Source organism: Hipposideros armiger, unplaced genomic scaffold (assembly GCF_001890085.2).
Source record: "Hipposideros armiger isolate ML-2016 unplaced genomic scaffold, ASM189008v1 scaffold_1, whole genome shotgun sequence".
NCBI classification, from domain to species: Eukaryota; Metazoa; Chordata; class Mammalia; order Chiroptera; family Hipposideridae; genus Hipposideros; species Hipposideros armiger.
Window position 1 is genome coordinate 8,534,589 of NW_017731351.1, and position 12,108 is coordinate 8,546,696.

A 12,108-nucleotide genomic window follows, 5' to 3' on the forward strand; every position below is an offset into this window, starting at 1 on the left:
TGGCTTTTACTCAAGGCCCTGTAGTTTGCAGTCCGGGGTCTGTGGTCTTTCAGACGGCAGTCTCAGTAACGTGTCGACACGTTGAAAACCAGGCTCACACAGCGTCGTGCGCGTTCAGTTTGGCCGGAGGAAGCAAGCTGGATTGAATGGGGTGAAGGAAGCCAGTGATGAAGCCGGTACAGTTTCTAGGTGCAAGAGGACAAAGTTCCGGATGGATGAAACCATACGAAGGAAGCGTTCTGAAAGGATAAACCAGTGGGGCTCAGTGGTCGGAAGAAGGAATCGATCGTGTTTGAGGCCTCTGACTTGGCGTGTGGTGATGTTATTGACAGAGAAAGAGATGTGGGGACACGGTCATTGAGAGGAACGGCGGGTGCGTTTTGCACACAGAGCACAGGAGCCACAGCGACACTTTCTGTAGGGATGTATAGGTTGGAGACAGGAAAACAGTCGGGGGGACTGGAAATGCTGAGAGCACACACAATGGTAAGGCACGTCTGGGTTGGTCACGAGGAGGCTGTAGTTTAATTCATGGAAACGATGGTTATTTTCATTTGATACAAATCATGGTAAGTCTATGTTACAAATTAGATTAGGTGGGAATTAGGAATTTGCAATAAAGATTGCTCACATAAACCGCAGTAGAGTTCTTTCATTTGGTTGTTGGGTCAGATTTTGGATATGGCAAAGCATTAGAGTTTTCAGGTTGATGATTTTAAGTCCTGTAATTTTTTTTTCTTATTTCAAATGAAGGACTTTTATTAGAAGAATGCTATATCTAGCTTTGTAGTGGTTATAGAACGAGTCAGTACAGTGACTTGGAAATATTATCACCTAATTTTACAGTTATAACAATTAAAACAATTTTATTTTCAACCTTTTTGTCATTTATTATAAAGTTGAAATTAAATTAGTCTTTATTCTCTCGTGTGAGTCACTTAAGTTGTTTGCCTGTGGCTGTCTTTTCTAAATATTGTGTAAGACCCAACTGAAGAGTCACTTCCTAAGACCTGTGTGGACGCCAGCAAAACGTGACCAGCAGCCACGGAGCATTTGTGGAGCAGCTGCTTTATGTTAGAGTGATTATTTTTAGCAAAGAAAAGGCCAAGTATTCCATTTTTACCATAAATATGTTAGAAATAGCTCATTTACAATACAGCACTACCTTTTTAAGGTATACAATTATATTTTAGTATGTAATTTTCTATTTTTAAAACTGAAAAAGCTTATTAAGGAAGAGATTGAAAGCCCTGGTTTCAAGTTAATGAAGTTTTACTACAGTTTCAAAAACAAGCACTGCTTAATGTGCGTACTCTTTTTTTGGCTCACTTTGTCAGGGTTGCAAACACGTTTCTTCCTGTAAGGCAGAGAGTTAGGAGCCAGGCGACCACCAGACCGCACAGCCTCAGGCACCTTGGGGCAGTGTCTCTGGAGCTTCCCAGACTTGAACCTTCGCTGCCAGATATTGTGATGTAGTCTGAGGCAATAGTGGGACCCAGGTCAGAGCCCAGGAGGGAAACAACTTTTATCGTTTTACAGCGTCAGAGACTGCTCTGGACAATGATTTAATTCCACATCAGGTCCTAAATATTAAATGAAACCTCTGATGACCTTCAAGAGTTTCTGAGTGTTTGAATTTGGTTATGAAATGCATATGCTTTATAATTCTATCTCTGATCTGTCTGCTTTCCTGTAGAAGAATAAGCCTCCCAACCCACCCGCCTTCATCTTCATGATCGATGTTTCGTACAGTAACATCAAGAACGGACTCGTGAAGCTCATATGTGAGGAACTGCAGACTGTGCTGGAGAACCTGCCCAAGTAAGGGGACCGCCGCTCTTTTTATGACTTCTGCAGTGCTGCTGGATTAAATATTGGCCAGACAACAGGCTGAATGGCCTGCTGATGTCTTTTGCTAACGAGGACATGGTGTGACTATTTAGACATCGGGCTGCACAGGTCTTAGAATCCATAAAGCGTCAAAACCATCTCTGTAGAAGAAACAAATTGGTCAAGAGCGGTGCAGTGCAGACCGCTTTCGAGAAAGGGGAGCCCCCAGTGTGGTGGGAGGGACTCGGCGAGTCCGTCGTTCATTTAAAAAGTGTTGATTTTCCAGTGGAAACTGGGAGTTGCTGGGCATGTAGAGAGTTCTAGCGGATGCCAGGAAACGGAACTGTTGTCACGCGGCAGACACGTGGCTTTGTCACCAGGGTCCCTCTCACCCTCAGATGCGCTGCTTGGCCCCTTTCAGCTTGGCTGCCTCTGCATCTGTGACTTAATGGCCAATCACTTTCCTTACTGCTGCAGAAAGGAAAGGAGCAGGGGGGTTTTAGCAAAGGTGGCTGCTTTCTGGTATACGAACTAGCTGTTGAGGGTGGGAACGGCACCTATTACATTAAGAAGACCCAGGAGCGGGGAAAATGCCGTCCTTCCTGAGAGGAAGACGTGCTTAAGAAAACAGTCTGTGAAACTGAGTGTCCGCAGTGTCCACAGCGTCCACCCTCGCTGTCTGTGTCCTGAACACAGCAGTCTCTGCTCTGGACAGGGATGCTGAGGGGCGCCTTGCCACAGCCCTCAGGGCTCCCCAGGTCCTCGCGAGCGGAGCAGAGGAGGGACTGTGTAGGAATCATTTTGTTTGTACCCGTGAAGCTGAAGTCATAATATTCCCGAAGATGGTTGGAGAAGCAGTGGGGAATGTTTAAAAAACACTGAGGTGCTTTCAAACTGAATTCTGACATGAAGAATGAGGTAGCAGCAAGTCGAAGACAGGGCCTAAGGGAGGAATCTGGTGACTGCTGGTGACTAGCTTGTGATACCTCTTTCTCGGGGCGACTAGAAGAGTACAGACTTTCTCCAGAGTAGGATGCATTTTATCCTAGACCCCTCCCAGGGCTGCTTCCATCCTGAGTCTGAATGTCCAGCTTGATTGGCATGCAAGGAAACTGCTCGGACTTTGGGCAGCGGTCCCTTCTCACCTTGGGAGCTGGGCTGCTTCCCTCGCCACTCCCCCAGCCACTCCTTTTCAGCGCAGGGGGGATGTGGAGCTGCAAGCTATCGATACCACTTCGGAGTCATACTCTTTCCTTACGTGTCCTCATCATTTCATACCCCATTAGAGCAGACATGTGGCTCTGGCACGAGACAGGTGAAAATGAATGAATGAATGAATGAATGAATAAAGGGAACTTTTGGTCATTCCTGGCCATTTTGCAGATAACTGTCTCAAAAGTATCTATTCAAGCAAAACACCTTTTCTTCCTTTACCTTTTAAAGCAAATCTGTTTTTTTTCCCCCCTGAAATTTATTTTGGGCTGTGTAGGTGTATAACCTTATATCTTCATGGTAAGACTGTCATCAGTTTGACTGACTGCTAGAGCTAAAGCAGGTACTATGCCAAATAGCCTTTTTAAAGCACAGTGTAAGTCCGGATTCACGTCTTAGGACATGTTCATCTTGTAGCTAATCTTTTGAAAAGGGAAGGCCCCATTCTTTCCCATGTAACTTCGAAATCGCCAGGTTGCCAGGCGTTTCCGTCTGGCTTCTCTGGAGCAGGAGAGAAAGGTTTGAAGCACCTCACCTGTTGTGCACATCAGACTCTTGGTTTTTTCCTTTTTTGCTTGTATTTCAAGCTGCAGTAGCTAAAATGTTCAAAGTGCTGGATTTTGGAACATTCCAGGTCATTTTTTACTAACGTCTCGTGTTGCTGTGTCAGATTCATTCCATTAAAGTAACCGGGGCAAGTGCTGGGAATTGAAAGGCAGAAGCACAGAAGCCTGTTGTTGGGTACGACCCCCTGGTGCTTTATAACATTTGTATAGAATTAATATGAAGGAGAGGCCGAGGTTTCGTTTCCTTCTCGATATGATTTAACAAGGCAGTTACACTGTTGAAAGGAAACTTTGAAGATCTCTGTTTCTCCGATTAAAAAGAAAATATGTTCCCATGGAAATGTGCACTAATATTTTGCAATAATGCGAGATGTTCTGATTAGATGTTTTTGAAGAATGTTAATTTAGATTCTCAGTGAACCCTGAGTCCTGGGATGCGCCTTTCCCATCACTTGTGAGTGTCCGAGTCCAGTGGGAAAAGCAACCCAGATTCTTGTCTGTCATTTTCTTGTCTTCTTTTTGCCTTGTTAACACCAAATTAACTATTAAAAGAGAAAAAATGCCCTTCGTGATCTGCTGGACACTTTTCACCTTTGTACTAAATGGTTTGCTGGGAAACGGGCCTCAGACTGTGTGGTGTGCTGGCCAACTTCCATTTTCCCTTCTCTGGTACTCAAGTAACTCTTTATGCCTCACGCAAGATTTAGAAACTAAGCAAGCTAGGCTCATTTTCGAAAAGTTGTCCCCCAAGCCAGATCAGTTTTACTGGTATCTAAGGGTCAAGGAAAATGGCGTGTGTCTTCTGTGGCTTTCCCGTGACCACTCTGCTGTGTCCACCACTGAAAGTGAGAGGTGTGTGTGTGTGTGTGTGTGTGTGTGTGTGTGACTGTGTGTGTGTCCGTGTGTGACCGTGCGTGTGTGCGTGCATGCATGCATGTGTGTGTGTGACTGCATGCGTGTGTGTGTGCATGCGTGTGTGTGTGCGCAGAGGGGAAGAGAGAGACACACACACACACTTTGGTCAACATGTACTTAGAGTCTAGACCACTCTGAATACACCTAGTATAGACTTGAATGAGAACATTCATGCCTTTATACTCCTTTCAGGAAGATTGAGGCCTTGTCTTGGAATGTCTCAAAAAATTTTACTTTTTGTTACAGTTTTGGAGTTTTATTGCTTTTGTTGTTTTGTTGTGACCATCACAGTGTTTAGCTATTACCTAGTAAGAGTTACATTGTCCATTCGTACATGTGATGTATTTGTACATTTACATATACAGGTAGTACGTAGGTCTCAAAGTCAGCCCATTCTCTGTGGACATTCTCTAGAATGTGCAGGGAATCACACAGGAAGGGCAAGTCCTCTCCTGATAAGAGCTGCCCTGTTTGTGATGAGGGTTCTTTCTCTTGCTTCAGATACTCCATTTGTTCTTCTGACTTTCCAGTGGCTTCTGGGAGGGTTTTGTTTATAAAGAATGTAGTAAGCCTAGCATATTTATCAAAAACTATTTGCTATGGGTTGAAAATAAATATGTCAAAGAAATAGGAGCAAATAGTTTCATAATATCTATTTGGTTTTTTTACCTAGAAGTTATTGTTTATATCTGGTAAACAATAATTTAGACAAAACTTTAAACATGTCTTCCATATGTTTTATAGAAGTATACTAACTGAGTTTCTGACAGAAACTTCCTCTTGTAGATTTATGAAAGAACCTCCAACTCTTTTTTTTTTTTTTTTCCTCCTAGGGAAGAGCAACAAGAGAGTTCTGCGATTCGAGTCGGTTTCATCACATATAACAAAGTTCTCCATTTCTTTAATGTCAAGAGTAATTTGGCCCAGCCCCAGATGATGGTGGTGACGGATGTTAGCGAGGTCTTCGTTCCTTTGTTGGATGGTTTCCTTGTCAACTACCAAGAATCCCAGTCTGTGATTCACAAGTAAATGGCACATGTTTTATAATTTACATACAAATTAGGTGTCTGTTTTTTGTTTTGATTCAATCACACCACATTATTCTGTTGTGCCATTAGCAAGGTGGTTTTAAAGGAATTATAAAACTATCATTTATGTTAGTTCTCTTTTTAATGTAGACCAGTATCTAAAAGAAGGAATTCCCTGTTAATCCTTTCTTTTGCTGGAAATGTAACGTGAGGGAGTTATTTCCTGCATGTGGATGATCACAATGATAAATAACTAAAGAATTGTTCAAGAATTTATAGTCGAAAGGGACCAGAAATGTAGTGAATAGAAAAAAATCTCTACAGAGTGTGATTTCTTTAAATGCTCCAACTGAACCATACATTTTGGTGCCAAATCACGCAGGGATGTGACTCCCTGAGGAATGACCTGTGACATTCACCCTCAGGTGTTCAGGGTGTGGGGTAAAATAAATGCCACATGTGTTAAGGCTTGAAATGCAAGTGATTGATTTCTTGAAGGTTCTTTTAAATATGCTAAATATTTTAAACCTTTTGCTCATGCATTTCTTACAGTTTGTTGGACCAGATTCCAGAGATGTTCGCAGACTCCAATGAAAATGAGACTGTCTTTGCTCCTGTCATCCAGGCCGGCATGGAAGCTCTGAAGGTGAGACGAAGCATTTGAATTGCTAGTAGATAAAATTTCGAAACAGGCACACACACAAAGGAAGTTTCATCTGTGAAAGAACACACTGCCTTCATTAACGCATGCATGTTGCTAGAAGCTGTTCCAGACTTGCCCACGGATCTCAGGAGGAGATGGCCCAAACCACGGATCGCTCCCAGCGTTTACATTCCAGCTCTGTGAGCATGTGGGCGACTGATTCTGCCAGGATTTCCAGTTTAGCTCCTCCCTTTGGCTTTTATATGAACCTTATGTGATCTATTTAAAACGATTTCCACAGTACTAGACCTACCAGATATGAAGAGAAAATCCCCATTTCACCCGGTCTTTCCTTGGGGTTTTCAAACATGCAAGGGCCAGGACTGTGATTATCAGCGGCAAAAGGCGGGCTACCCAGGGCCTGGTGGATGCCAGATTCATGTCAGGCAACAGAAGGACCACTGTCCCTCTTCACAGTTCCTACAGTGTGGTGGGGGACATGTGGCTAATGCAAAACATGATGTCTGTTACTTGTATTCCCCAAAAAGGCGGTGCAGTAGGTGAGTGGGGGGCAGAGAACCGCACAGGAAAGCCCAGGGCAGCGGCCAGCGAGCCAGCAGCTCTGGGAATTGTGCACAGGAGGCCAGAGAAGCGTCCCCTGGTCTGTGGATGAGGAAAGAACTGGAAGAACATCGAAGAGCACTGCTTCTTCCTGTGTGTCCAAGTGGGCACGTTAGAGCCTGACTCCCTGTTTGAATTACAGCTTCGCTTTCTGTCAGGCAGACGCCAAGTAAAACCTATAGATTTTATCAGCGGTAATAAACTTCTTGAAGCGGAGAGTAGACAAAAACTAACACAAAACATGTGCTTATTTGTCACAAAGATAAGAGGGACTGTTTGGAAAGTTCTCAGGCATGCTTTCTCAGAAGCCCTTGAACTTTTGAGCACACAGCCTGCTGTTGCACGTGCTTCCGTGGCCACAGCATCTTGTATTTAGTGTCTTTTTTTCTACATAGTCTTTCCAAGTCTGACATTCATAACTCATTTTGTGGGGGTTTCTGGCATTGTCTTTGAACTTGGCCAAGGAACACTTTTCTGAGTTAGCTATTACTTCCACCCTAAAACTAGATAAGTAGAATTTGGCAAAAAGCTGGAGTGACAGCCGTTAGTGGTGATACTGCGAATCTATCACTGGTTGGGGGGAATTTATCTTTAAATTATCTGTAGACCTACATTTGCTTTCAAGGTGATGCTTCACAACATCCCTTCTACAAGAATCTGTGAGGAAACCCCCCCTCCCGCAAGCAGCCTGGAGAAACACACTAGAACAATCACGGTCCTTCCTTTTTCATGGAGCCTGTGATGTGTACAAGACAGTAGAACATATAGAGTTGTGACACAGTGACATTAATTCTACAACAGTTTTCTCTACAAAGTAGGGTGGGGACGTAGAGGCAACCAGCTCTGTTAGGGTCATCACACATCTCTCAGAGCGAAGGACATGGGACCTGAATTTTGAGTAAGGGTTCTCCAGGCCAGCCTTTCTCAACCTGTTTTCTATCATAATAAGCATGACATATGTCATTCATCTTATTCTATGTGACACACTCGTGGGCACAATCAGGTTTTGGTGAAAACAAATTTTCTAAGGATATAGAGCATGAAATGTCATAGGAGCTTTTTCTTTTATTACTAATAAAATATTTTATGTTTGTGATTAATGAAATTATAAATCTAAAATTAATAGTCATTACATAGGGAAAAAAATAAATATGGCTACTTTTTTTTTAATGTTGAATTTAATTTTTTTAATGTACCCTGGTTTTTTTTCCTTTAGAGTTTTACTCCATAGGAAATATTAACAAGGCAGTCGTGTGTGTTTAATTATGATGAATACCCTGAACTGGGTCATGGAATTCTCTCAACAGTATTATATGTAGTTACTATTTTTCCTATGTCATATCTGAGGCTTAGAGACATTAAATAATTTGCCCAGTGTCAGCTAATAAAGTGGCTGGGATTCCAACCCATGCTTTTAACTACTGTGGTATAAAATTACAGTACTTCTATAAGTAGAATATCTAGATGGACAGAAGAATTTTGACAGTTAGTTTCTTAGGGCAGTTGGGTGCACCAGGGAAGAAAAGTTGGGGAGAAGATGGACTTTTACAAAAAGTTTTATACCATTTCTGCAACTTGAATTGAAATAACAAAAAAGGTACTTTTATAATAATAAAAATGATAGAAATGAAAAAAATTAGTCCTAGAATTTCAAAATTTGTAGCATGTTAGTATCCATCTTACTGAAATTTTCCTTGGCTTGGTTGTTGGAATGATGTGTTTTTGTTGGACAGTGTCGGCAGGTCTTTCTCCTCGCAGCGTGTGCACATGCGCTGTGTACGTCCCTGGCCGTGCTGCTTCTGCCCTCCCCTTCCTACTCATCAGGGCTGTGGACCTCTTAGGAGAAGTCGTTTTCAGTGGACGACTTGCATGAAAATAAAATACCCGCTCAGTACTGGCCACAGCAAAGATGAGACAGGGCCCGTGTGTCAGCTGTGACCCTAGCTCTGTGACTCACTCCACAGAGCGCATCAGGATGTCACTTAGACACAGTCAGACAGGCTAACCTTGAATTCAATCCATTGGTTTCTAAAGAAGTTGTCCACAAACCCAAGTACCTTATTAGCAGCAAATATTGGGTTGTCGGAAAAGTCGTGATGCATTTTTGCAACAAAAACAGAAAAAAATACGTCATGCCTTTTCCGACAACCCAGTAATTTACCAGACATCTTACAGCTGACCCAGGCTCACCAATGTGTGCCACTAACCCCAGCCCCAGGCCAAGGAAAGGAGGGTTGGATTCCGGGCCGAGGGAACAAATGTGCAAAGACACAGAGGTGTGTAAGGCATGTGCAGTATTCCAGAAAAGCAAGAAATAGCCAGTGCAAGGGCTGGCAGGGGTCAGGTGGTGCTGGAGATCAGAGCGGAGTTCAGATTCAGACTGGACTCCACAGGGCCTTGGCGTTGTCCTTCACTGGCTGTGTGATCTGGGCAAATGGCATGAGCCTCAGTTTCCCTGTCCTCAAAATGCAGACGATGGGACCTGGTGCCCAAGGTTGTGAGCGTGAAATGAGAGATGCATGTGCAGAGCCTGGCACATGCTGGCAGCAGCTCACCTCACTTTTTCCTACTTTCTGTCCCCCGCTCCAGAAAGGAATGTGGGCTCTATCCTCTATCACAGACCTCAGGATTCTTAGGAGAGAAGCCCATACGTGACCAGAATACTCCCCTTTATTGCAGAGACAGCGTTCTGAGCCAGGTGCTAGGGTGGTTTGCAGAAAGGCAAGATCGGAGCAGGGGTGATATATTGATCCTTTGATGTCAGTAAATTTTGCTTGATAGATGACTTCTTATGCCTTAACTGAGATTTTAAATTTTTTTTTTTTTTTTAAGCTGAGCCATCCTGCCACTTGTTGGCAGCTCAGCAGCAGCTCAGCCCGGGCCGGACTCGAACCACTGTTGCTCAGAGCTCAAACCCTTGAGCGAGCTCTTAACCAACTGAGTCACTCAGCCAGCCCAAGATTTTAAATATTCTTAATGTTGAATTCACTTTCGTGGAGCCCAAATCCTCCTTTTCTTGCTTCCCAGGGACTGCAGATACAGTTCTCCTTTTGTCATCTTACTTGGTCCCCATCCCTGGTGCCAACACCATGTTCTCGTGCATCCTTCCTTGAAATACTACTCTAGGTTTACTCCATGTTCACTCAGGGTTTCAAAGCGCGTCGGCTGCATTCTGACCCTGGGAATTCCATCAGTTGCTTTTGCATCATGTGTTCCCCGGGTCCTGAAAGACTACTGTAGGCTGAATACTGTAACACATCGTTTACGTCATTTTTTAGAGCATCGTGGTATAGAGACCGACATTTAAATATTGGCTCTTTCCTTTACAACCTGTGTGACTTGAGGCAAATCACTTATCCTCTCAAAGCCTCAGTTTCCCCATCTATAAATTGGAGAGAATAGAACCTGCCCAAGGACACAGAGGTCATTGTGAGGATAAAGTGAGATATACTCACTGCTTGGTTCATAGAAAGTACTTATCTTTTAATTTATTTTATGATTCCCTTAAAATAAAACTTTCCCACCCAAGACATTTTCTGTGAATGTTGTAGGCAGCAGACTGTCCTGGGAAGCTGTTCATCTTCCACTCCTCCTTGCCTACCGCAGAAGCGCCCGGGAAGCTCAAAAACAGAGACGACAAGAAGCTGATTAACACAGACAAAGAGAAGGTACCCATAAACAACTGCCCTGTGAAGGTGGCCGTGTGTCAGTTCTTCAAGGGAGTAAAGAAAGAGGGAAGGTGTGCTTTGTGTAAGAAAGGAGGAGAAGCTAAGTGGAAATCCAAGGCATCGTATATTATGGGAATACTTGGAATTGCAAATAATTTAACAAATTTCACATTTCTAGAAAAAGTGGTCTAAAGTAGACCTACATTAAAATAAGGTCTCAGACTTTTTCCATGAATAATTTGTGTGAGAGACTGAAGGCTAAGACTATCATAGGAATGGAAGAAGTGGGGAAATGAGAAGGAAGATAAAGGCAGAGGGAGAACGTAGGCTGCACCTTATAACGTCACTCCTGAGGCTCAACTATGCTTTGCTCAAACCTCCGACAGCGCGGCTGTGGGGGGACAAGTCCGTGGGAAGGACAAGACCGTGACGTAGGCGTCCCGCTCCTGCCCCCCGACACCGACACATTGCCTCAACCGGCCTGTCGAGGGGGACAGAGATAGCAGCGTCGTGGGCGCTGCGGGAGGAGCACATGAAACGATGTGCATGCGCACACCAGTGCCGCCCGGGCCTGGCACACACTGGCTGCGCACCCACGGTCTCCACGACTCACTTCAGCCCAGCTCTCTTACCTTGAAAAAAATTATTTTCATTTTTAAAAATTCAATAAGAATTCAATAGGAATTAAAAACCTAAAACAAAAATAATTTGTGGTTTTTCTTTTCCTTTTGTGCATCTTTTTCTTCAGATACTTTTCCAGCCTCAAAGCAATGTGTATGACTCGCTGGCCAAGGACTGTGTGACCCATGGCTGCTGTGTGACACTCTTCCTCTTCCCCAACCAGTACGTGGATGTGGCCTCTTTGGGCCTCGTACCGCAGCTCACTGGAGGAACTCTTTACAAATACAGCAACTTCCAGGTAAAAGCCAGTAATTGGCTCACCTCGGGCTCTCTCCTGCCATTTCACTTCCTGTGCTTAGATCACAGGGTCAGAAAGCTGTGCCCCTTGTGGGCAACGGACAAATGTAAATTCTAGAGCTGATGGAAGACAGTGCGTACTTGGTTAAGCGATTGCTTTCCTGGTCCCTGTTTGCAACAGGCCGAGCGCATCCAGCCTGTCTTGTATTAGATATGTTTAGGGTACTGTTTTTAAGAATGACAATTTGTTTTAAATCGTTATGATTTGGGGGTCAGTCTCTTCCAAGCCCGAACTGAGAGAGTCAAGAGAAGACCAGGATGTCTGCACTAGAACAGCCCTGGGTCTGCGGGCAGGTGGGCTTGGCCCCGTCACCCTCAGTGACGAGTGTGGACACCGGGCACACGGTGGCTCAGTTACAGGCTTCTGGTAACGCATCATGCAGGGGGGCAGGAAATGCGCTCCTCCTGCAGGCCTGCCCAGGAAGGGAGAGCAGGGGGGCCGAGCTGTGCCCACCGGGTTCCTTCTCCCACAGTTATTGATCAGATCAGTCACCTGCCCTCACCTGAGGAGAAGGGGCCAGGGGTGGGGTGCCTCTGATTTATGTCCCTGCACATGGAAACATGGAGTGGGCATGAGTGTTCCCCCAACGTAAGTGACAAATGTTAATCGTCATCTATTTTTATTTATTATCCATAAAAGTTAGTTT

At 44.2% G+C, this 12,108-nt stretch overlaps 1 protein-coding gene across 3 annotated transcripts in view; it reads left to right on the top strand.

Annotated features, from left to right (window-relative positions):
* SEC24D (SEC24 homolog D, COPII component) overlaps nt 1-12,108 on the top strand; it is a 66,372-nt gene that overhangs the window by 37,165 nt on the left and 17,099 nt on the right. For all 3 annotated transcript variants that reach the window (XM_019626272.1, XM_019626348.1, XM_019626406.1), the window contains exons 9-13: nt 1,697-1,821; nt 5,357-5,548; nt 6,104-6,197; nt 10,367-10,483; nt 11,232-11,402. In XM_019626272.1, the coding sequence (XP_019481817.1) occupies nt 1,697-1,821; nt 5,357-5,548; nt 6,104-6,197; nt 10,367-10,483; nt 11,232-11,402 (699 nt within the window). The remainder of the gene's footprint in view (nt 1-1,696; nt 1,822-5,356; nt 5,549-6,103; nt 6,198-10,366; nt 10,484-11,231; nt 11,403-12,108) is intronic.